Raw genomic sequence first — 24,250 nt, 5'->3', positions numbered from 1 at the left:
CACCACCTTAAACCCTTTGAGGGCAACGGCGACTTGACCACCACAAGACAGACGAACTGTCGTGAGCTTGTGCGGGTCAACGAGACGCGCATGACCGGCAGGATTGCACCGGGACTCCGAAGTCAAATTGGAAGCAGCGACCAGATATGTGCACTGCCCAAACCTGCGCGCGGCCTACCCTCGTAACGTCAACCTGGCTGGATGTGATGCGCCGGGACGGGTCTTAGCCGCTGGAGATTGCCTCTGTTGAGCTGCGGCGACTCGTATCTCGGGGCCAGTCTCGAAAATCACTTCATTGATTGGTTAACAAAAGTTGTGCCACGATAACATCAATACACGGCGATGCTTCAGCAATGACAGACTGCAAAATCCTCACCAGCATTATACTCTCGAGATACTGCTTACCCACCATGCGACCGGGTGATGCCTTGCCATTTCCAACAATATTGGATTTCTGGGTGGTTTCAGCGCGGCAGCGACGCCGATGCCTTGTGATGAGGATCATATCCATGGTGAGATTCATATCTCAATGACGACGGAAGTGCAAGGAGATGTCCGGACCGACAGCCAACGGAGGGCGTCTCTGGCAGCGTTTCCCCCGTCCGCACCGGAGACAGCTCATCGCCGCACACTATGTTAAGAAACATTGGCGAGAACGGTCCATGCCCTCGAGCCATAACCAGCAGAACAATCAACGAGAACGTCACGACGATGGCGCCGCCCGCAGTTAGCCGCCCGCGTTCAACAGGGATTCTCTCAGGACCACCGCACCGAAGTTGCGACAATTAGCGCTTCGTCCCGAGTGATCCTGAGGAGTTCCCATGAAACGGACCGAGCCCCGGTGCGTTGTCGTTCGAGAGGTCGAGATATTTCGAAAGATTTCTTGTGCGCTTGTACGCATGCGCACTACAGCCCCAAGGGCGCCCTTAACAGCTCTTGTTCGCGTCCGGTGCAGAACGGCTCAAAGCGTAGGCATCGTGAGGATATGCATGAGAACATGGGCGCACTGCAATGTGCGATGCGTCAGAGTAGAACCTTGAGTAAGGGGCATCTCACCTGAGCGAAGCTCGCGGAGGGTGCGGATGCGCGTAACGAACGATCGACGATCGCGATTCCCCGCGTCATAGCCAGGCATTGACAGCGCGCAAGATCGCGACCGAAGACACCTACGTCAGTCGCGAACGTCCGGCGACGACGGGACAGGCGAGAAATCGAGGGCAGGCCGAGGCCGGCACTCGGGTTCCGTGCGTGCGAGAACGTTGCGCAGTGTAGGACCTGCGCAACGCGTACGATGTGCGGCGCAGGTCGTACCGATGGCTGTTGTGGGTGGAGCTTGGCGTCCGGTGCTGCTAGTGCGATCTGGACGCGTATGCGAGACCGGAGCAGACGGGCCAGGAGCCGAGACCTTCGAGGAGGAAGTCGAGACGCAGTCCATGCGGCGGTCTCTGTGTATTATCCCCAACGTCATGCGATACTGTATAGACGGGTATTCTTGATGAACTTGGCGGTGCTGCGTGGTGGCGCTGGCGTCTCAGGTACAGCTCGGAACCGGAGTCGGGCGACTTACGTACCGATTTTCTTTCCTGGGATATTGGGGTGTGACGTCTTCCTTTTGACACGTCTATGTGTGGTGTGTTGTCGCTCAAACAAGGAGACTTGCACGCGGACGAGAGTCGAGTCTCGGACATTCTCTTGGAGAACAGAACGCATGGTGGACAAATGTCTTCATGTGTCCGAATTTGAATGTCTCCCGAGGTTCTATGAAATCTGCACCGGCAGATTGGACAGATGGTGGGGATCTCGAAGAACACTGATTGGATGCATGAGCCATGATCCAACCGTCAACGACGACAGAGAACCGCCACCGGTAACTCGCGGCCAGCGTCCTTGGGTCCAGGCATAGTCCGCGCCGCGTGGGAGGTGCTAGGTAGCATAAGGGAAGCAGGTAAAATAATGCGATAAATGCTGGGGATGCCCGGTAGGTCCAGATGGATGTGAGAGCGTTCGCGGGACGGTGACTCGGTGCACGTGCTTGCTGCACAGGCTGCGAGGCCGCTAGTCCCGGAGTTAGGCGTGCACTAGCACGTCGCCACGATACTGGTACGGCTAGGCCACTCGGTGAGTTCGTGCACCTTTGTTGTGCGAATAGGTGCTTATGCGCTTGCCGAATCCATTCGCTGAAGAGTCATGAGAATAGTCAGCATGCTACAAAGCCAGAAAGGATTTCACTGTCACAGACAGGTACGGGTGGCTAGGAAAACTGTATTTCCGGAAGCAAAAGTGGGGATTCTCCGAATGCACTGTCGTACGGAGAGACACAAAGAACAGGTGCATAGCAAATTGTCTGCGTGTTGATCGCGACTTGAAGCCGGTCGACTTCACGATCAGCGCGGTGATCAACACTGAGCAGCACCTGAGTACTTATCGGGGATCCCAGCACAGCTATATGCCAAGATTGTCTCTGCATACGGAGATGACCAGAGATGCATCGCACGGAGAAGGTCTGACACACGCACCATGACCGAAAACCCTGGACCACTCGGCGTGACCTGCGGATCGTCACAGTCTGTGCGCCGAAGAAGCTGCGATCCGGGCCGTTCAGTGCCAAGCGCAGACCCGTTGCAGAAGACGGTGACTCCGGACTTAGAGACTGTAAACCCGTTGGTAGGGAAAGTTACGGCTTCTGAAGACGACGTCAACGAGCACTCCAAAATTGATTCCCAGCAGCGGAAGCACGCAGCGCACTCACTTTAACTGTCCATTACTTAATCCAATGTGTTCTGAGGCATCCGCTGGCTGTAGGATCCGGAGGGATCCTTTGAATGGGCTGCTAGGTCCGACTGCGCGTCATAGTTCCTTCTGGGGAAGTCTTCGCGGCAAATTTACTGAGAAGAAAGAAGGACGTACTTACTTACTTTCTTAAGCTCCGGACAGAAGGGCAGGCACCTCGAAGGGCGTGAGGAACCCTTCTAGCAGCGACTCGGACGCGGTCTAAGGTCTAACGAAGTTTGAACGAGACGCGGAACGAGGGGAAGCAACAACTATCACGTGATCGCACTCCCCGGAGCGCAGCCACCGGGTCCGTTGCAGGACCTCCTCCTCCTCCTCCTCCCCCCAGTCTGGTTCCATCACGACTCTGAGTATGTATTCGCTGACCCTAAAGGGATTTTCAGTCGCTCAAGCGATGAGTTGTAAATCGTCGCTCGCTGCTCAGGCCTCAGGCTGGGAGTCGGAACCGACTGCGTTGCACTGGTCTTGCCGGGACGCGAATGCGCGTGGAATGTGTTCTACATCCGTGTAAGTTTCAGTCATTGAGCGTCAACTGGTCTATACTGGCTTTCAAGCCCATCAAAAGGGGAATGAGACCTGGACTCATGGATCTCTACGCAACCGACCGCGCAAAATAGCCTATGTTTCACGCCACAAACGTGGCCACGAATGCTACGCGACTGTCAAGGTCCTTTAGGTCTGTGCCTATAGTCACGTATGGTATATTGAGCTCCTCTAGTGTCGCGAATAGGTGCTTATTGTAGTTCCAGGGATTTCCAGAGAACGCACACCGTCGTCCTTGATCCATTCCTTCACCGGTTGAAGGACGACTAAGATCACGAATGAGATTAGTGAGTGTGCATCCTGTTCTCGCGAAACATGCACTCACTAAACAACGATTTGCGATATAAAGGGAGGATGTCCTGAAACTCTCTGTCCCGCATCAGCCTCCGTCGCATGTCTTCCGCTCCTGGGTTTTTGCTCGTGGAAGCGTACACGATAGGATCGATGGCTGATCGGTCGCTCAGCAAGATAACGCCTCCATCATCATCCGGAGTACCAGTACTGTGTGCGAGGACCTTCTCCTCGGCCTTCAGCTGGGCCGTCATGATGGCATACTGCATCTCGTACGTGTCCACGTCTTTCCGGGAGAACCCTTGCTCACGCATGACAGCCCGGGCGACCTCCGTCACGTAACGCGCGCGGTCGAGGTCGAGATAGCGGACGAGCGCATCGCAGAGCGTCGTCTTTCCGCTCGACGAAGGGCCGAGCACGAAGACGGCCCTGCTACTGCGGGTCTGCCGTTCGGTGGATCCGGTAGAGGAGCTCCTGTGGCGCAACACTGGCTTCGCTGGCAGACTTCGGCTCTGCGTGTCATCCTCCGTGGATGGCGGCTCTCTGGCTCTGAACACGCTGACGAAGGCGCCCATTCTGCGGGATCATTGACAAAGACAGTTAGTGCGGTCGAGTGCAGAAGGGCGACGTTGGCTGTCACCTGCAATGCGGACTGTACGTTAATTCGCGGATGCGAGGCAGAAGCGGGCTGCTGGGTAAGTGCGGACGCTTGCATCAATTTGTTCAGCTCCAGGTCTGTTTGCTTACGCTATCTAAAGTTCGGGCAGAAGCGTAGTAGGCGCGCTCACACGCTGTATTTGGAACCAGAGTATCCTACTGGCATGTTCACAAGGGGCTCATGTGGTCTCTGCGCTACCACGCCTCGTCAGTCTGGCCCTTCATCTCCGGATTCGACAGCTCACATACATCGATACTGCGCTATAGGATGGTATCGCAGGCCGGACCCCATCGTCTTAACCACCATGAGCCCGATCATCTTGCGTGCAAACCCAAAGCCCGACGATGAGTCGTGGTCGTTCACCTCGGCCGTCCCACCAGCCCGCCGTGCTGGATACGGCAAACATGTTTCATTCACCCCAGACGCGATCAAGCTGGATATCATCTTGTTTCCCTCGAATCGTATTCTCAATGCAGACGATCCGTACAAGTTCATTCTGGCATCATTCGAGGGGCTCAGGTTCCCGGACAACCCACCCTCCGTGGCGAGGGATTATATGATGCGCTTGTTCAAGGCAGGATTCTTTCTGAATGGCGTACAATATCGATTTTATGGACATAGCAATTCTCAGCTGGTACGTGGTGAACATATATGAGGCTTATTGCACTGCTCACCCTGCGTTGGGCAGAGATCCCGAAGCTGCTTCTTGCGTGAAGCGAATACCGACGGAGAGTTGGACGCTCGCATATACAGCTTCGGGGAATTCGAGAGGATTATGAACGCAGCCAAACGTGTGGTCTTACATGTCATCTTGACATCGACACTTGTGATTGACGAACGTATAGGTGCAAAGCGGATAGGGTTGCTGTTTTCGAAGGCTGAGCTGGACTGGGTCCTGGACCCTGTGTGGACGAAAGACATCGATGATATCATCTACAACGGAGAGACCTTCTCGGACGGTTGTGGATTGATGTCCAAGCGGTTTGCAATGCAGCTGAGTCGTCGCAAACGCTTCATTTTCCATGGTCGCCCATACACACCCTGCGTGTTCCAGATCAGGTGAGCCGTGATCCTTATGTGAAGGAAATAGCGTATCTGACGCAGTACCTAGGTACCGAGGTTATAAGGTCAGTCTGGAATCGGCGTTTGCGTCCCCTAGCACTGATCGTCGCGCTAACACAGGGCGTTCTCATGGTACACCCCGCTTTACCGGCTGAGCACCACGTCCACTTTCGCGCGAGCCAGAAAAAGTTCGCTGCGACCCAAGACAACACGTTCTCGATGGTTGACCATTCAGTCCCATATGCGTTTGGCCGCCTTAACAACGACATCATCGTTCTTTTGGCGAGTCTAGGTATCACGTCGGAGACATTGCTCGCGAAACAGGAGTCCTACCACAGATGGCTGACAGCTGCCTCAACGGACTGGGAAGTCGCCTTCAACTTCCTCTGCTCTCTTGGGAAGTATGAGCTCGCGGAGCGGCTCCTGCTCCAGGGTGTCGACGACACGCGGGTGCGGAAGGAGATCCGGTCCTGCCAGATGTCAGAGCTGGTGGCGTTCAAGAAAAACGAGAAGTTCCGGTCGCGGATGATCGTGCTCAAGTCGCGTCTCCTCTTCGGTGTCTGTGACCCTTACGGTGTCTTGCGCGAGGGCGAGATCTTCGTCCGCGTGTCAGTGCCTCGCAAGGGCGCATCTACACTGACGAATACAGACGTTTTGGTCGTTCGCAACCCGTGTCTGCATCCGGGCGACTGCCTGAAACTTCGTGCGGTTGATAATCCTCGCCTTTCCCATCTGGTGGATTGCGTTGTCTTTGCATCCAGAGGGAAGCGCGCGGCTCCATCCATGAGCTCCGGTGGCGATCTCGGTATGTGCCTTACCAATTACGTTAATCGTCGGTGCATACTCATTCCCGATTATAGATGGTGATAGATTCTTGGTAATGTGGGACCCAGATTTGGTCCCTAAGAAGGTCGCGGAGGTAGGTTATCCACCGCAGCTACATCTAACTGTTAACTAACTGGTGACACAGTCGTATACCTATCCTGCCCCTAAAGAGCGCATAACGAACAGTGTCACTAGGGAGGATCTAGCCAAGCACTTCGCCTCGTACAACACGTGCGTGCTTTCTTGTCGCTCTAGACTTAGCATTTATGCCGCATCGCATCAGCATGACACTAGCCAGGATTACCGCGCTTCACGCCAAATGGGTTCGTTGCAGCCCAAAGGGCGCTATGAGCGATGAGTGTCAGGATTTGAACGCGCTACATTCTTTCGCGGTGGACGGCGCTCCGGTGAAAATTCCTGACCGTCTCAAGACACCGCCTGAGCAAAAGGAACCCTATGTCATCGACCTTCTCCAGGCAGCGGCCAAACAGTTTTTCGACGATTTTACGCAGTCGAATCCTGACGCGTTGGAGACTTCGGCACTCTCGCCTGATGACGCGACGGAGATACTCGTGAAGTTCTTGTCGACAGAGAAGGTGGCCATGTCTGAATACGAGGTGATCACGATGGCCGCCGCGTTTGCACGGAGGCACGGCATGGAGATGCGTCCCCACCTGTCTCACATTGACTTCGGAGCACTCACCTCGGCAGAGAAGCACGCTATCAGTGTACAGCTCAACCTCACTCCAGATCGTGATCCGTATATCTGGAATAGGTCTGTCCTGTCACGGAAGTCGACTAGTAGCTGATGCCGATCTTCGCCTCTAGTCTGATTCGCTCAGAGATATTGAAACCGCGCGACATTGCCAATCGGAATCTTGGTGGCCCTTTACACCTGCAGAGGCTCTACGTGTCAACGGAGCAAGGCCGGGCAGCGTTCTTTGAATATCTCCGGGAAGCCACCCAACAGTACAAGCGCCGTTTGATAATATTGAAGGTGAAGGAGGCCTCCACAGGTCGAGCGTCATGCTGAAGCTGCGTTGATTAGACCGACGACAGGTTCTCAATGGGCATCTTCCTGCGCGGCGACATTCCATGGGATGAAGAGGTAGGCGTCCTTGTTACAGGCGTGTTATAGCCGATCCGTGACACCATCTCCGCACAGCCGGAGATTAACGACAACGTGCTCGTCTGCCCATTCATGCCTGTCACCTCGGAGTCTACCTCGACGTACTGGCGCGGAACTAAAGGATACAAGCTGCACTGCAGTGAAAGCATGTTCCAACTATACGATCAAAATAGAGCCAATACCTTCATATTCATCACCCGGCCTCCGGAGAAGTCAGGTTCGGACATAGTCACAAGCGTAGCATTGCAGAAGATCTCGGGTCGTGTCCAGAAGGTATGTTGAAACACGTTTGCCAGCTCCCATACGAACTGTGAACTCGATAAACATTAGCAATGCGGCCGCGTATACCGAACGCCAGTAATCACCATCGAGATTCACGTCGTTTCCAACCGCGATCGGGTGGCTCATCAAGCATTTGACCTCCGGTTTGAACAGTAGGTCTGTTCTCGAGTCGATGACCGCGCTGATCCGCTTTCAGAGTGCCCACGGAGGAATTCCTGAAGAGATTTGACAGTACTCCCCACCCATTCACCCCGAATTCTGCCCTCGACATTCAGTGGGAAGAAGACCAGCTAGGTGCTGAACTATTTGCAGCCACAAAAGAGCAGGCTTCAAGGCTATTGGCCGGTCTGGAGACGGAGCGCTTATGCGAGTACCTGCGTATCGCCATTCGGCATCGAGCAGAAGCCCAGATATTCTACATCTTCGAGGCTTTGCTTGACAAAGAGGAGCTCCCTTCGGAAGAGATCGCCGAGAGCATGGAGAAGTACCCGTCCTTGGCTTATTGCGTTCTGAAGCGCCATCTCCCAGAAGGCCCTGCAAGGCTTCCGGAAGACGTCGTACAGTTCGGACCTTCGCTGGTGCGCAGTGTCGTGCGCTCTGCGAATCCACTCGGTATTGCTTCGTTGGCGGCACTGGAACGACTCGCACCCGATGTTGAACTCCTCGACCTCGCCACGTACCTGGACACACTCTGGTGGATTGCCCTGAGCGTGCGTGCTCCTACAGTTATGCAAGAGCTCCTATTGGGCATGCACGAGAGTCGGACCTCCGTACGATCAACAAGCGCGGCCATGGAGTATACTCATAAATTTGCCCTTGGGGTCGCTTTCGATAGGGCAGAGGAAGCCGCGGACGCATGCCCTTGCGATGACGCTGGCAGGCCGAAGAGGCAGCGCACGGCTCCCATTCGCGCGACACTCGTGCCACCAAAGCCTTCTCAAGGTCAAGACGAGGAGCGCGTAGTCGTTGATGACGCGGTCGACATGAAGCATGTCGTGGCTCATATTCGAGTCGACGCGCAAACGCCGATACGCATACATTCGCATGTCCGCCTCAGGATAGGGTCGCCAGTGGAAGGGCCAAGAGTAGAGGTCGGCGGAGTGATGCTGGATGCTATCGTCACGCGTGCGACCAGAGGAGAGCTCTACCTGGAGCTCAAACATCCACTGTCGCCCGAGTATGCGCGAGTGGACTGGTATGTCTATAACGCTGGGAGCATCGCTACGTCGAAAGCTATGATGGACGCGGTCTCTAAGCTTGCACTCGATGGATTCGAGGCGTGCACGTTCGCCGATATCATCACCGGTTCAGCAAGGATAGTGGAGACTGACAGCGAGGACCGGGGTAGTCAGGATAATGTCACACAGCAGGTCTCGGCTTCCTTGAATGACAGCCAACTTGCGGCTCTCCATGCTGCAAGCCCCGGCAAACTTGCATTGATCTGGGGCCCTCCCGGTTAGTCTTTCACGGTACATGACAATTGGTCGATACATCTCAACTGTGCTGTGATCCAGGGACCGGGAAGACTACGGTGGTTGTCCAGATCTTGGCAAGATTCGTGCGCGAGGATCCAGAAGCCAGGATTCTTATGACGGCTTCTACACACAACGGTATGCAGTCAGTTTCAAGGGAAGGAAAGGGTGTTCATGCGACTGCTACTTAGCTGTCGACAACGTACTGGAACGTTTCCTCGCTGAGAATGCGACCTCTCATCTTCTCTCCCAAGACCAAATCCTTCGCGTCGCAACTGAAAGCTCCAAGGTCAACAAGTCGCTGCAGAAGTACACACTGGACGCTCGCATAGGCGGAAGCATCACCGACGACCACAATCTTGTGAAGAAAGCCGAGAAGCGCGTGCGGGAGGCACGTATTGTCTTCACGACGTGCAGTGGCGCGGGTCTAGGAGTGTTGCGAAACATGGACTTCGACACCGTGCTCATCGACGAAGCAAGTCAGATCTCAGAGCCGGTCGCTTTGATCCCGCTCGTCAAGGGGTGCAAGAGGGCGGTGCTCGTGGGAGACCAGTGAGTGCACTGAGAGCACGACGCCAGTTGGCATGTTACTGAGAGGGTGTATCAGTGTGCAATTGCGACCGACGGTACGCCCGATGGGCAAGGCTCTGGAATTTGACAAGTCCCTGTTTGAGAGGCTCTACACTGGTCCGCTGTTCTCCCGCATGACTCGAACCATGCTAGATGTAAGATCTTCCCTCGTAATGACATTGCCGGGAATGACCGAACTATCCGGAATCACAGGTGCAGTATCGTTTCTCGGAAGACATGGCACGTTTCCCATCAAACGAGTTCTACGAGGGCCGCCTCCAGACCGGCACGCCGCGCACGACGAGATCGCAAGCAGGCTTGGCGCGTCGACCTTCCCATGGCCTCAGCAAGACGGAAGGTTCTTCCCCGTCGTCTTCGTCCCCTGCGCAGCCGAGGAGGACTTCGGGCGCGCGTCGAAGGGCAACACGGGCCAGGCGCTGCTCGTAAAGCACGTCCTCTCCCTCCTTCGTACGCCGCGCAACGGCAGCGAAGAGACAGCCGCGCTCGTCCAGGCTGTTTCGGTCGCCGTGCTGACGCCGTACTCGCGCCAGGCAACGCTGCTGAAGCAAGAGCTGCCCCAGAGCGCCGGTGCGGTCGTGAGCACCATCGACGGCTTCCAGGGACGCGAGGCCGACGTGTGCGTCCTGTCGACTGTGCGCGCGAACATGGAGGGCGATATCGGATTCGTGGAGGACGCGCGGAGGTTGAACGTCGCGTGGACCAGGCCGAAGCTGGGGCTGATCGTGGTCGGGAGCCGCACGACGTTGGAGGGTAATAGTCCGCTGTGGAAGAGGGCACTGGCGGCGTGCAAGGAGGTAAGCATCACGCTGCCAGATACTACGTGAGACAAGCGAGCTTCTGGTGTATTCGATACTTCGAGGCCCACGATGATACATACATGGCAGGGAAACACGAGCCCGTGTCCTGCGCACGTCACACGATTGCGCCAACCGCCATATGTTATTGAGGCGGCAGCTACTCCTACCATCAGTGAGGTGCAGGAAACAAAGTGACTGGCTTACCTGCTCATTGAGTGTTGCATGTGCGGGTAACGTCCAATCCTGCCTATATCTCTACGAACGGGAACAACGAGGACACGTAGTGACTCGACTGATCCACGTCGATCCATGAATGTGCACGTATAACTCCATGAGACCGTGCTGGAGGCCAGTCGTATCAGGATGTCGGTGTTATGGAAGACGGAGGCAAGGAGAGCCTTCGAGGGCCGGGCAGTTTGCGCGATGATGTTTAGCGTGTGCAACGATGGGCAGACCGTCGATAGAGGCACATCCAGGGAGAGCGCTTCGAGCTTTGGCCAGGGCTCAGTGATCTGACGTATATCGTTGTCCGAACATTATCGGTAGCTGGGACAGACGGAACCCGAAGTCGACGAGCTGCGTGAGGTCGAGCAGTGGCTTGATGATGTCGAGTAAGGAGTGTGGGAGGCCGTGCGCATCATCGGTACGAATTCCGTCCGAGTCTCGATGAAGAGCGTGCGCAGTCGTGGTGCGACGGCGGCCAGACTGAACTCTCTGATGGAGCGATCGATGCCGTATTCTGAGGTCTCGTAAGTTAACTCGAGGCTAAGATTTTCGAGTTGAGGAGAACAACATTCGCCAGGAGTGAAGCGATACTGTTATCATCCCCACCGGCACCCAAAATGACGAGGTGCGGGAGGTGTGTTGGATCGCCAACCCCTCTTCGAGAAGCGACAGAGCTGGAGCACCAGATATCCAGGCTAGACAACTGTGGGAGACCTGTTAAGATTGAGAGCACGTCCGAGATCGATTCCCCAGTTGGCCACGCGTTGTATAGATCCAAGTGCTTGAGTTCCTTGCACTCGACTAACGGCGTCATGGATTGCCAATGGCGCACCCCTACGAGGGTCAATTCCTCCAAGTGTGTAGCAACCTCGGTAACATTACTGAGGAGCGTCTCGAGGGCGTAATCCATCACAGTTGGGGCGGAATCCTCACCCTGGTCGGATGAAATCTTGAATGTGAGACGCCGTAACGAGGGAGCGAGGAAGAAGAGCAGGGAGGTCTCGTTTGGAAGCTCCTGTGACCACACAAGGTGCTGGAGCCCTGGGAAGAGAGGGTGTCCGCCGTTGCACCGGAAAAGATAGGCGTACACTGAAGGATCAATGACAGCTCGTCGGTATCGAGGCCACACCGACGCACAAATCGCGCGTAGTATTGAAAGCGAGACCACTCGTCAGGCTGTATGCGCCCCGTAGAACCTAGAAGGGTGAAAACATGATGTGGGCACACCAGAGACCGTGTCGACAATGCTCACATAGCATAGCAACGACCTGTACAGGCCATCGTCTGTTCCACCTTTGTACGATGACAGCAGAAAGCAGCCTGATGACCGGTGCAAATGTCGGTATGCTCGACCAGAGGGTTCGCAGGGCTGGTTCAGAGAACGTCTTGCAGACTTGCGCCGAACGAGCGAGGGCAGTGCGGTAATTGCGTGCGTCCTGGTGGTACTCCAGCAGCGAGTCCAGCTGAGCAGGACGCGTATGCTCAAAGATTAGCGTTAGAATGTCGGGCAGCAGCAGAGCTCTGTGATGCGACATTGGGCTGGTCTGTCTGGAGACGACGATGGCAAGCGTGAGCCTCGACGAAACAAAATCCGAGGGGTGCCAGTGTTGCAGTCACGTGCACGACGCGTCTGTGGCTACCTTCCCGCCTCTTCCCGCGGCGCTCACCGCTGGTCGCCGCCAAGTCGCTGCCGACTCGTCAGTTCGCTTCATACAGTACACGACCGCCCTCCCCAGTATCCAACAGCGCCGTGTTCGGGATCTGCCTACAGAAGGCTGCATTGCGTTGCCAGGTTGTCACACACTTGACTTCAACTTCGGGTTACCTTCGACCACGCGGGCAGGCTGCAACTGTGTCACTGATCCCGTCGCAGTGGTGAGTAAGTCTGAGTATGACCTCTACAATAACAGTGACATTGACACTGCAGAATCACAGTGACGTCCGATCCATGGAAGGAGAGCATGCGCATAGTACTCTCTGTGCTGCCCGCAAGTCTCGTACCACAGTCACGGTCAACGACCTCCCACCCGATCTTCTCCTCGTCATCCTTCGCGATGTATTTGGTGACGTACTGCGCCGGTTCAAACGGAGGGGGGATGTCACACGGGATAATATCCAGCTTGTACCCCCACCGCCATGCGATCGTCGCATCACCGACCATTGGATGAGCTCTGCAGAGTACCTTGCTTCTGTCTGTCCTCTCTGGCGTGAAGCTATGTCAAACATCTCCATATTCTGGGCACAACTCATCATCTGGACCGGAACGGACCCGACACCGCTCACCAGGATCCGCCAATACCTTGCCTGGTCGCGCGACCAGCCACTCCACATCTACATCATGCGGAGGTTCGATCCGTCGATGCAAGATCCCACGGAGAAGGCTCAGATCAGGGTTATTCTTGACCTGCTGCTGCCGCACGTTAAGCGATGGAAGGTCTTGAGCATTAGGCTCCTTCACTCTAGCTCCCTTCCGCTCCCATGTGCCGACTTAGTCGGATACGCGGAGGAGCTAGTTCAACTGAACCTCGACTTCATTATCGGCGATGCGGTTGTGCGCGCCACACCGGACCCGTTGTCTACAGGTACATTCGACACGCCCGCGCTCGAGGAACTCTCCATGGGCGGCGTCCACTTCCACGAAGCATACGTGGAGCCTCTCCGCCGGTCGCTGATACCACCCAAGCTTCGCTTCCTCACTCTCACCGACTCACACCACGTACCTGTCCCCCTCATCGACCTCTGCAGGCTCTTGTAGCCTGCCCGAGCGTGGGTCTAGTTCACTTCATGGACCTCCAGCTCGACGTCTCTTACACTGGACCACCCCTCCCGCGCGCATACTACTGGGGTGCCGACGTGAGCTTCACCGGCATGTCCGGAGACGCCGTCGCGGAGTTCAACCGCCTCCTCGACTATCCCTACCTCGAGTCGCTGTCGTACACGCGCTGCTCGATGCCCATCCGCGGCGCATCCAGCTCTTCTCCCAGCCTGGGGACTGTGAGCGAGTCGTATTATCTCACCATCACTGGGATCGCGGACCCGGCGACAATGCTGTACTTCCTCACTCCCTGCTCCGAGGTGTGGATTCATGACTCCGATGGCCTGCAGCCGGCTGTGCTCCAAGCGCTTGCCCAGCCGACGACTACAGAGCACGGCGAGGACGTATGGGTGTGCCCTGACCTCAGGGGCCTCCATATCGTCGGGTGCAGGCAGTTCCGAAGTGCAGACCTGCGGGCGGTCCTCGAAGCGCGCCTCAGGGCACATGCGGCGACCGGCTTCGCGATGGAGGATGATGTCGGGTATGTGTTGAGGCCGGTGGCGGACCTCTATGTATATGATTGTGGCGAGCTGGCTCTAGAGGACAAGCAGTGGTTCGACCAGAATGTGGAGGCCGTGCGGTGGGATTATTGGTCGGGAGGTACACGGTGATCTGTAATTTCCTCTAGTCTGCATGGCCGTGACGCTCTTGAGTGCATTCGAGACACGTCGTTGCGCGGGTAAAATTTGGTTAATAAGTAGTGGTCAATATCTACATGGTATACCCCGTATGGATGTAACAAGCTTGGATTGGATTGGAATGGAATCAATCATACATACATAGCATATGGCGTGCGCTGACGACGAAGGCGTGAGCCTGGTATTCCGGTGGAGTCGCGAAGAGCGAATGGCGGAGGCGTAACTCAGAGATTGTCGCCGTCGAGATCAGTAATAAACCCCGCACTTAGTGGTTAATAAACGTGCTTACGGGTACGTCGTCAAAATTGCGGCATCGCATTCATGCCATCTCAGGCAGGGCCTGGTGTGAATAGGACGCACGTCTTCGCGCGAAAAATCATGAGCCCAAATCTACTCTTCATGCTGTATGCCCCGGCGCCCTGTGAATTCATCGAGAAAGCCTGAAACGGAGATCGTGAACGTGAACACATCTTAATCAAGAACGGCTACAGATAATCATCAGCTAAGGACTGTAAATGACTGGTGGTCAGGCGGGAGCTGCATGATAGTGCGAAGCGACGCTCACGACTCGCCAGTACCGTTCGTTCTGGTGGGCTGAGAATGAGAGGTCTCGCATCGCGCTTTGTCCACTGACATCGAGTCGATCCTGCAGCCTGAGGACCGCTGTTAGGTAGATACTGGAAGTCCAACGGCGCATACATACATCATGGCACCCGCAAGACAAAGGCAGTTGAGGGGCCTAGGCTAAAGTTGTAACTTGCTGATCACTTGAAAGGGTACGCGTCTTGCAATAAAATTGCTCCAAATCTGGGCTGCATCAGGGTCAGCGACCGCGGCGGCGGCGTAGTGTCGCAATCGCGGAGGAGGACCGTATCATGGTATGCATAAAGTCCGAACATCGCTTCGCTAGCGGCAACAATGTCAGACACTGTTCGCGCATGACTTTTGCGGTGGTTACATACCGCTGGACGCAGCTGAATATATTATACGCGAGAGTCTGCCTGAGACCGTACTCACCTGAAACCTGATCACAGTGGAGTTCAATTAGCGAACGAGATGAACTCCGACCTAGTATATGGTGTATCAGTGCCGACCTTTGCCAGGCATTGCATGAATCAGAGTGCACGGCCTCCTCTAGGGTTCCCGGGTCTTTAAGTTTAAGCATCAAGCCAATATCATGGCATCATGATCGCTGATTGGCAAGATCCGCGAACAACTTTCTTTGTCTGCCAGGTGACGCTTACATAGAGACACTCTGCGACCACGGCGTGATCATCGAAGACCGACTCGAGCTATTAGTGGAGGAGCGATTCGAATTGAAGGCCGCGCGGACGCCCGCTTGCGAGCGAAAATTACCACCGAGTCCTTTACTACACCCACAATGGCAAACTGGTCGTCAAATCTGGACCGCGGAAGCAACTTGAAGCAGGTGAGCAAGCACCGATCAGAAACTTTGAACCGCACTGAGATCAGATTTGGATCAGACTCCGTTGATCAGACGCAGCTTTTGGTCAAACAGTGATCGAGTTCGTAGGTTAGTACATAGTACACTGGCCTCTGGCTGCGCTCGCCTGCCAAGATTGCGGCCTGCCTGTATTGGGTTCCATCAAACGTTCACCGGCCAAGTAATCACTTAGAGGTGTCTAGCTAATACTAGCCTTCCTGCAGGACCGGAATACCAGTGGACAAGTGCGTTGCGAGCGCACCTTTACTGCTACGTCATGCGACTCATCATCAAGGACCGCCCCCGGGGCCGCCGAGAGTGCGCTTCGGACGACCCTGTTGATGTGATCAGCAGTGACAGGTAAACCCACAGGCGCGCAGTCAATTGCGTATAAAAGCGACACCGTCTTTGCGAAGGTCCTCCAGCTCCTCTCCTCTCATTCTGAGCTCACCCGAAAGAACAGTACTGGCTGGTGAGCATCGCTTCGGACTGCGCCACCACTGCGTGTAGCGCAGTCATCATCCTTGGTTCACAGCTGATTATTGTCCGTTCTTGTAGCTGTTCTTGATTGATATAATTTCACCTTCACGATCTCCACGCCAGGTTTTCTCAAGGCTCGCAGAACCTCGGGCTCAGCACACGTTTCCTCACAGTACGCCCTCAAGCCTCATACTATGCTCATCAACGCGAACGCTCTCCTGGTCTTCGTGCTCGCCGCCTGTGCAGCTGCACCTGGTGCACTCGCAGACTACCCGTGAGTCTTGTGCCGTTTGGTGCGAGATACGCCCGCTAACATTCATCCACCTCGTAGGACTTCATGGCGTAGAGCCGACGTCGTAGACACGGACATCTACGCTCGCTTACTCTCCGACTACGTGGACTACGTCAGACGGACGGATCCGCCGCCGTACGACCGTCCGGGGAGCCCTCATCCGCCGCCGCAATACCCGGGCGGTACGAAGCCCTCAACGCAGGGCGGCTCGAACCTCCCCACTGTCAACGAGCGGAAGCACCACAGGCGCACGGACCCTCCGCCGTACGACCGTCCGGGCAGCCCGCTCCCGCCGCCACAGTACCCGAGCGGCACGAAGCCTTCGACGCAGGGCGGTTCGAACCTCCCAAGCGTGAAGGAGCGGAAGCACCACAGACGGACGGACCCTCCCCCGTACGACCGCCCGGGCAGCCCTCATCCGCCACCGCAATATCCGGGCGGCACGAAGCCATCGACGCAGGGCGGGTCGAGCCTCCCCACTGTGAATGAACGGAAGCACCATGGTAAGAGGGCGATGTGGGAGGTCGCTGAATGGGATATGGATTGAGGGAGAGTTCGGGGCCGTAGACGTTGTGCTAGTTGTCGGTGAATGGATGAATCTGATTTGACTGCTGACACGTGTATCGCGTGCAACTTTTGAAGTACCTCGTAACCAATGATGAGTGGTATAACATCAACACGAGCTCGAAGGACTTCGTTATCGTCAAGCAGACTATGCGATATCACGCGGAAGACACGATCTTGAAGAGCTCGAAGGGTACCAAGATCGATGCGAAGTACACGCCCGAGAAGAATGCCGTGTTCACGGTCCATATCATACTTGGGCGAGTTGTCGCTAACGGGCTATAGCGGGCAGTTTCTTCAAGAGACCGCCGCTGCTGTCAATGTCAGTGTGCGTTGAAATCTGATGCGTGGTGTCTCATCCAAGTTGTGAAAGCGGCGGCGGTGCCGACGCGAAAGAAGAAGGATGCAAAGCCTCTGCCAGTGTCGTCTCCTGATCTCTCGCATAGATTGTTCGCAGCACATAATTGGCTGTACGACGCAATGTGTGCGCCGAGCTGTCGAACTCCTGATGCTGACTTGAATCCTCAATGACGATGACTGCCAGTGCTCGTCTGACCGTTAAATCTAAGTACTCACGCGGGCGAAGAATGCGAATGATCACAGTGAAGCACCACTTTGCGTAACCAAACCAAGACGCGACACGTCTGCGTGTCTAACCAAAAGATCGATCAGCGTCGCGCTCAGCCCGAAAGTCAGAGAGAAGGACCACTCACCCAACATATCACAAATGAAAACACCGAAGGCGCAGCCGCTAGAAGATTTCCAACTCATCATCCAATCACACAATCGAAAGTTTCCGCAACTCGTCGAATCTCATTGAATCCACGTCAAATGTACAACTAGTACCGTAAGGTTCCTCCCTACACTCCTATCTGTCCGTTTACCACCAGAAGTCAGCGAGCTCACGCGTGCGGCGCGACCCGGACGGGCCCGGCTTGGGCTTGGGCTCGCGGTTAGGCTTGTGCGGGTCCTTCTGGCGGTACTTCGGAGGCGGGTTGGGATCCTTCTCCGAGTACTTGGGCTTCTTGCCGTTGATGGGGTCGTTCTTGTGGTAGTGGGGCGGGTCGGAACGCGCCATCACCTCCTCCACATCGCGCGCCCACATCTCCTCCAACTCCTCGCGCGCCCAGAGGTCCTCGTCCGCCTCGCGCGCCCAGAGATCGTCAACCTCCGCGAGCTCACGAGTGCGGCGCGACGGGCCCGGCTTCGGCTTGGCTCGCGGTTTGGCTTGTGCGGGTCCTTCTGGCGGTACTTCGGAGGAGGGTTGGGGTCCTTCTCCGAATACTTGGGCTTCTTGCCGTTGTTGGGGTCGTTCTTGTGGTAGCGGGGTGGGTCGCTCCGCGCAGCGAGCGCGAAGTCCTCTACCTCGCCGAGGTCACGCGTACGGCGCGACCCACTCGACGGGCCCGGTTGGCTTGGGCTCGCGGTTGGGCTTGTGAGGGTCCTTCTGGCGGTACTTCGGAGGAGGGTTGGGGTCCTTCTCCGAGTACTTCGGCTTCTTGCCGTTGCTGGGGTCGTTCTTGTGGTACCGTGGCGGGTCGCTACGCGCGCTGAGCACGTCCGCGACGGCGCGTGCGACGAGAGAAGTCGCCTCGTCGAAGTCGGACCTGGCGATCAGGTCGGCGACCTCGGCGTCGTAGGCACGAGCCTCGAGACCGTCAGTCCTGGGTGTGGAAGTCAGCGCCATGACCACTAAATACAGGTGGAAAGGACATACGCGTCAGAGGCAACTGGCATAGCAAACGCAGCGGGGGCCACAGCGGCGACAGCGCAAAGCAAGGAAATGGCGGCTCCGAAACGCATGGTGGATGATTTATCTGCAGTGATGTACGGTGTGGATCGTAAGGAATGAGAGCGAGAGTCGTGAAAATAAAACAAGCGAAGCTGGAGAGACAATGGTCAGTCAACGATTCGCAGTGAAGGCCGTATACGCGGAATACTCACTAGCCAGTACTTGCTTGTGGAGGTGAGCCCGAGAAGGTGAAGTGAGCTGGGGAATGAGAGCGGCGACGAGGCTCCTTTTATACGCACGCGAACCCAGCGTCTCCTGCCTGGCCACGGTGACCATTCGGCGCAGCGCGCATGGAGACGGCAGGAGAGCCGGAAGAACGCGCGAGGAGGAGCATGAGCTGATTGACGTCCGTTGACGTTCCACTCATCAGAGTCCCCTCGATTCTGACGTGCTGATTGACGCACGGCGCAGCAAAAACCGGGATGCCGTTAATACATCATGCAGTGCGTTTGAGCGACTCGAGGCCCTCTTGCAGAGCTTTCATTATTTGCAGAATCGCGCTGGCTACGCTTCTCTACGCACAATTGCACCTTGGAAATTATCATTCAATGAGGCGTCTCAAGGCCGCTGCGCCAATACAAGGCATGTTAACAAGCAGTAGAGCATCGTACGGTGCAGTGCTCACCGGCTGCAGACTCAATTGAAGCCTTTGGCGAAGCCCGAGTTCCGACGTAGCGGACGTCGTGTGCGCGGATTGCATCCACATCTTGACAGTCCTCCGATCGCCCGAAGCCAGCCCGAAGCGCTCAGAAGCAGTGCCCCGTCTTCGACGAGCTGTCAGAATTTGTCACCGGCACTCCTGCTGACTCCTGTGTCGCTTCAAGGACGTTACCCGTTCACTGTCCTAATAAACCGTTAATAGGTGTACTGCCAATACCACAAAGGAGACGCGTACATTTCAGAAACTGGCCCAGCGGTGGACTTGCGGCGAGAGCAAAAAGGCACGAACAGAAAGCATCTACTTTCATGCCGTACACATGCACTTACGTGATCAGTCTAGCGCCCAGAACCAAGACAGTTGTAATACAGTACCGCCGACTGCAGAACGAAATTGCTGTGCAGTAAAGCACCCTCGAATGATACGTGTCACAGTGTTCGATGAATGGCCCAGGAACCGGCAGTGCAATTTGCATGATAAAGTACACCATGTTAACGTCAGCTTCGGTCCTTGTTCGGTGAACTCCATGGGGATTCGGGAAGCACGGCTAGCGTACAAACTGCGAATGATACAAAATACGAAGATATGTCACGTCTGAGTGGAGTGTTTCGTGGAGAGAACTCACACGTCCGCTCTCTGGTCGTCGCTCATCTGCATAGCATATCGATACGGCGGCGGAAACCAGGGACAGACCGTATCAGACTCGATGCTACCTTTCAGGGACGTTACAGCATGTCTAGCTCACACATATTATCCACCGGGTCGGAGAGCCTCGTCTCCGGGCCTTCTCATATACGCATCCTCGCCGTCGTGCGCAGCGTACTCGAATCAACGCGGGCAACCGCGGGTGAATGTGCCTGCGACGAATACCGCGAGAACCTGAAGCGGTACAATGCTTAGTCCAAAGAGGAACATGTATCGAGCGGATGATCCACCTTGGCTCTTGCCCGCAGTCACCGTCAGCGACACCCTGAAACCTGAGCGGTGCATAATTAATCGATGTCCAGGTAAACCGGAAGCGCAAACGCACGGTGCATACGTACGTAGCAGTTTCAGTCGCACGCCGCGCCGGATCTGTCGTCTAGCCCCACTTCTCTTCGGAGTCTCCATACTGCATGCCGCATCGTCGCTCGCAGGGAGACCCAGCTGCCCATCAACTACCCATGGCCTCCCCTCAGGCTTCCCTTCCGTTGGCACATTCGTCCCGCCGTTTGTATTCTCCGTCTGCTCCGCCCTCAACCGCGTCTCCGTACGGACGTCCGGGTCAGCGACGCGCAGCCATAGTGGGTCGTGGGTGAGTCGCGCGCACAAAGATGGGTGCGGCATCGCGGCTTGAATGGAGGCAAACCCTAGGGTTAAGCAGTCAGGCTTAATAACGACGTGCACGGGAGCGGAGATAGGGTACGCGTTGGCGGCGCAAGCAGTGACTAGCGCGACGAAGAGCCGCAGACCGGTGTGGAGACGCGTAGAAGGTGCGCGTATGCCGGCGGGGACGTAGGCGTGGTAGACAAATGGATCGCGAAAGGTATAAAGGAATATAACAATGCTGAAAGTGGCCTATCATGAACACGGCCATCTGTCCGTCGAACGAATGCACTCACCAGCCAGGGCGTCTGCTGTCGATGGATGATGAAGTGAATAGAATGGATCGGTATATGGGGAGGATGTCGCTTGCGCCCTGAAGTAACGGGTCTCATACGCAGCCATGATCCATTCGGAAGGCGACATTGCACAGCACAGCGGTATCTTCGACCTAGAACATCTCAGACGTGAGACGAAGGTTGTAGCGATCAATTCTGACATTCCCATCTAGAAGACGAGTGAGACTGAGCCTCAAAACGTTGTAGGACCAAGAACCGACTCAGAGGCAGCAAAGACGTGCTATCGAAAGCCCCGACGGACCTTGATGAACAAACAGCGGCCTTCCTACAGATGCGACGTAGGATGAGCAGAGGAGAATAGACGGCAGCGATGGACTAACTTGCGTGTCCGGTCATACCATGGCATCGTGACCTCGCATTCAGTACTCGGAGCCGCCGTGACGCAACTACACCGTCCCAGAGACGTCTATGAGTCTCGTGCACCGCGTCAAGGAGCTTGCAACAGCAGGTCGCGAGATCACTGAGCGTTGAAGCAATCCGTCATGAGGCTGGGCGTCGGTACGCGGCTACGGCATACGCAGAACAGGCCGCATCGAGGCTAAGACCGCAGTCAAATGGAGAGGCCGATACACGGCTGTCGCTGCCTGCGCTAGGTCGTAGTGGCGTTCACACATCTCGACCTGACGTGCTTTGCAACTACCGCAGATCTGGAGTTCTCATGTAAGTCAGACATGGAGATAGCACAACTGACTCACTGATCGCAGGACTCTCTTCTCAAGCTAAGTAACTTCACGAGTCATCCCACCATAGTGGCCATAACCTCCCAGCTCCGACGTACCCGCTTCATGTGCGGCTGGCCCACGACTCCGACTGAGAAATCGGGCGCAGGGTTATCATGTCTAGATACCGCCGTCGTAGTAGATGAGAGGTTGGGCAAGCCTTTTGAAATCGGAAGCTAACGGCAGGCTAACGGTTCCACGCGACGAAGTGTGAGTCCAGGCGATGCAATACTTAGACGGACTGACGAATGATACCTCGAGTCATTCAGCGAGCGACAGGTCAAGAGCGAAGGAGTGGTTTAGTCCGAGTGTCAGAATAGCGACAAGAGGCGGAACGATAGGTTATTCACTCTGAGGGACGTGTCGGATGTCACGTTTCAATTGCATTGCTCGAACTTGAAGTACAGGTGTAGCCAGTACTGATGCCCAGATGCACTCAGCTCGAGGGATGAGACCAAATATTCCACGTCGCCCTGCGAATACTCAGTTCGAGAGGAGGAAGAGGAGGAGCGGAGAAACCTTGGCTGGAAATTGCAGCGGAGGAGGAACTTGGGAGGAACAAAGTCGCGGCGACTGGCCTCAGGCGGGCACGTGCGCCGAGCTATGATAGCTTGTATCGTACATAAGTACGTTGATCGTACGCATCCTCCGAGTCTTCTTGAAGTCAATTTGAGGTTCAAACGTTCAAGCTCAAGCTTCAAGCTTCAAGTTTCTCCTCCAGCGCTCCAGCACCGACGTCTGTAAACTGAACGGCTTTGCAATGTCTGTCAAACGAGCTTTGTCCATTCCCGACATTTTGCTGCATGTCTTCCAGCACTGGTTGCAGCCCCAGGCAAACCCGACATATGATTATTTTTACTCAGGCCTAGATATGGAACCAACTGCGAACGCACTCGTTGCTGAAGCCCTCGCCCGCGCTGCGCGTGTCTGCAAAGACTTTCAAGGGCCGGCGTTGGGTGTTTTATGGAGGGACATACCGTCATTCGTGGTGCTGCTCAGACTTCTGTCTCGCGCTCAACAGGTGTCGTGAGACAAGGCTGATCGTTTCGTCTATGTCAATGTGAGTACTGTGATCATCGCTCTGCAACGGATTGGCCATGAATGTCGCTCACACGCCGCACATCGCATCCTGCAGTACCTCATAGAACCAAATGAGTGGGTGCGATTTCAGTATTACGCTCGCTTCGTCCACCGCTGTCGCATGCCTAGGGCCGAACGCGACAGTTGGCCAGTAACCCCGATCGATCCCGCAATTTACCACACGCTGTTCCAATACAACAACAGACAACCGATTCTCCCTTGTCTCGAAGAACTAGAGTGGTCACAAAATGCATCGACTGTCGCGTCCCTGCACTTTCTCCTCACACCATTCCTACGCCGGCTCACCGTCTTTGTGCGGAGTGGCTCAATGCGAGGAGAAGATGGGGAATCCGGTCAGGTCAGCGTGTACGGCAAAATCTGTTGGTCGACGTCCTCTCTGCGGCGCCCCGTCTGGAACACCTTTCTCTCTTGGGAGCTTGGGATAAGGTCCTGGGAGTAACACCATCGTTCTCATTCAAGAACAGCCCACTTCAATCATTGGACCTCTCCGGATGTAGGGGGCTGAGCTCACAAGCGATCCTCCAACTCTCAGACTCTAGTCTTCCTTCCCTGACAGCCCTGCGCATCTGCACACGCAGCCCCCTCGAGGCATTTGTCCAGCCGCCCACATTTCGTAGTCTCGAGAAATTGTTGATGATCGGATACGCGGAAGATTTGGCATCTTTCTTAACAATTGCCAATCTCCCTGTCCTGAGCCTGGCTCATTTGTACCTCGACGACGTGGGCGATGCAGCCACAGCGTTCAGCACTCTGAGCGGTTCTCTCAGTGCCACTACACTACCGAAACTGCGTCACCTCGCGGTGCGCAGCACTATGTACGCAAAGCACAGGAGTAATCCTGCTCTCTTCCCGCGCCGATCACTACTAGCCGTCGTACGACCGATTCTTGCCCTCGCCGAGCTGAGTGGGGTCTTCCTCGACTTGGGAACCTTCGACGCATCGGACGATGACATCCGCCAGATCTCAGAACGCTGTGGCTGTACTCCGCGCCCGGGGCACGGCCTCAATTCTCGCTGCACGCCCTCGTGCACGTCGCGCAGAACTGCCCTGCTCTCAAGTCGCTCAAATTGCGACCCCTCCGCCATGATGGCGAGGTTCCCCAGATCGCTACTGGTGACCCAACTGGCCGTCCGCACGGGCTCCGGACGCTTTACACGGATCGTTGGGAGGTCGAGGCGCGTACAGAGGATCTTGTTAGCTTCATCAGGTCGTTGTTCCCGCGTGCGGAACTGCTCGATGCGTGAGTCTTCGAGTCGTTCAGTACGTCCATGCCTTGTGGCCAGTGTACCTATCATCTTGGACCTACATTCTGAGTTATGCTCCGTGTCATGCTCATTGTCACCTGCGGCGAGTTGATCAACATCGATGCGACTGTCAAGCAGAGACTGATAGCGTTGTCAGACCCCGAATATGCTCGGACT

General features: G+C 55.8%; 8 protein-coding genes across 8 annotated transcripts; 3 read left to right on the top strand and 5 right to left on the bottom strand.

Moving 5' to 3' along the window:
• Nucleotides 1–1,132: 1,132 nt before the first annotated feature.
• Nucleotides 1,133–1,597, bottom strand: B0H18DRAFT_425258 (uncharacterized protein). The gene is made up of 2 exons (XM_048038057.1): nucleotides 1,568–1,597; nucleotides 1,133–1,510 (listed from the first exon to the last, which is right to left on the bottom strand). The coding sequence occupies exon 2, from the start codon at nucleotides 1,466–1,468 to the stop codon at nucleotides 1,172–1,174; it is 297 nt and encodes a 98-aa protein (XP_047892584.1). The 5' UTR covers nucleotides 1,469–1,510; nucleotides 1,568–1,597; the 3' UTR covers nucleotides 1,133–1,171.
• Nucleotides 1,594–2,591, bottom strand: B0H18DRAFT_425243 (uncharacterized protein). Its single transcript, XM_048038056.1, has 3 exons — nucleotides 2,517–2,591; nucleotides 2,240–2,461; nucleotides 1,594–2,177 (listed from the first exon to the last, which is right to left on the bottom strand). The coding sequence occupies exons 2-3, from the start codon at nucleotides 2,332–2,334 to the stop codon at nucleotides 1,643–1,645; spliced, it is 630 nt and encodes a 209-aa protein (XP_047892583.1). The 5' UTR covers nucleotides 2,335–2,461; nucleotides 2,517–2,591; the 3' UTR covers nucleotides 1,594–1,642.
• Nucleotides 2,592–3,121: 530 nt separating this feature from the next.
• On the bottom strand, nucleotides 3,122–4,338 carry B0H18DRAFT_1011601 (AAA domain-containing protein). Its single transcript, XM_048028997.1, has 4 exons — nucleotides 4,265–4,338; nucleotides 3,659–4,200; nucleotides 3,559–3,599; nucleotides 3,122–3,523 (listed from the first exon to the last, which is right to left on the bottom strand). Exons 2-4 carry the CDS (start codon nucleotides 4,197–4,199, stop codon nucleotides 3,416–3,418), a joined length of 690 nt encoding a protein of 229 aa, XP_047892582.1. The 5' UTR covers nucleotide 4,200; nucleotides 4,265–4,338; the 3' UTR covers nucleotides 3,122–3,415.
• A 248-nt stretch (nucleotides 4,339–4,586) lies between these two features.
• Nucleotides 4,587–10,467, top strand: B0H18DRAFT_1085461 (RNA dependent RNA polymerase-domain-containing protein; the record flags this gene model as incomplete). The annotated part of the gene is made up of 15 exons (XM_048031922.1): nucleotides 4,587–4,916; nucleotides 4,971–5,073; nucleotides 5,128–5,341; nucleotides 5,394–5,409; nucleotides 5,465–6,149; nucleotides 6,205–6,263; nucleotides 6,315–6,400; nucleotides 6,453–6,944; nucleotides 6,998–7,166; nucleotides 7,308–7,571; nucleotides 7,629–7,732; nucleotides 7,777–9,035; nucleotides 9,095–9,190; nucleotides 9,244–9,604; nucleotides 9,660–10,467. 15 exons carry the CDS (start codon nucleotides 4,587–4,589, stop codon nucleotides 10,465–10,467), a joined length of 5,046 nt encoding a protein of 1,681 aa, XP_047892581.1.
• A 1,872-nt stretch (nucleotides 10,468–12,339) lies between these two features.
• B0H18DRAFT_1211793 (uncharacterized protein) lies at nucleotides 12,340–14,365 on the top strand. Its single transcript, XM_048036429.1, has 3 exons — nucleotides 12,340–12,540; nucleotides 12,601–13,381; nucleotides 13,411–14,365. Exons 2-3 carry the CDS (start codon nucleotides 12,614–12,616, stop codon nucleotides 14,089–14,091), a joined length of 1,449 nt encoding a protein of 482 aa, XP_047892580.1. The 5' UTR covers nucleotides 12,340–12,540; nucleotides 12,601–12,613; the 3' UTR covers nucleotides 14,092–14,365.
• Nucleotides 14,366–15,499: 1,134 nt separating this feature from the next.
• B0H18DRAFT_1119871 (uncharacterized protein) lies at nucleotides 15,500–17,183 on the top strand (the record flags this gene model as incomplete). Its single annotated transcript, XM_048034009.1, has 4 exons — nucleotides 15,500–15,547; nucleotides 16,216–16,316; nucleotides 16,374–16,857; nucleotides 16,977–17,183. The coding sequence occupies 4 exons, from the start codon at nucleotides 15,500–15,502 to the stop codon at nucleotides 17,181–17,183; spliced, it is 840 nt and encodes a 279-aa protein (XP_047892579.1).
• Nucleotides 17,184–17,618: 435 nt separating this feature from the next.
• B0H18DRAFT_1011588 (uncharacterized protein) lies at nucleotides 17,619–18,308 on the bottom strand. The gene has a single exon (XM_048028996.1). The coding sequence runs from the start codon at nucleotides 18,001–18,003 to the stop codon at nucleotides 17,779–17,781; it is 225 nt and encodes a 74-aa protein (XP_047892578.1). The 5' UTR covers nucleotides 18,004–18,308; the 3' UTR covers nucleotides 17,619–17,778.
• Nucleotides 18,139–19,062, bottom strand: B0H18DRAFT_425053 (uncharacterized protein). The gene is made up of 3 exons (XM_048038055.1): nucleotides 18,847–19,062; nucleotides 18,616–18,782; nucleotides 18,139–18,562 (listed from the first exon to the last, which is right to left on the bottom strand). The coding sequence occupies exons 1-3, from the start codon at nucleotides 18,964–18,966 to the stop codon at nucleotides 18,274–18,276; spliced, it is 576 nt and encodes a 191-aa protein (XP_047892577.1). The 5' UTR covers nucleotides 18,967–19,062; the 3' UTR covers nucleotides 18,139–18,273.
• Nucleotides 19,063–24,250: the final 5,188 nt, after the last annotated feature.

The sequence above is a fragment of the Fomitopsis serialis genome (assembly GCF_022376445.1).
Source record: "Fomitopsis serialis strain Sig1Antser10 chromosome Unknown B0H18scaffold_40, whole genome shotgun sequence".
Taxonomy (NCBI): domain Eukaryota; kingdom Fungi; phylum Basidiomycota; class Agaricomycetes; order Polyporales; family Fomitopsidaceae; genus Fomitopsis; species Fomitopsis serialis.
Note: the sequence above shows the minus strand (reverse complement) of the source record. Positions and strands in the feature narration are given on the sequence as shown.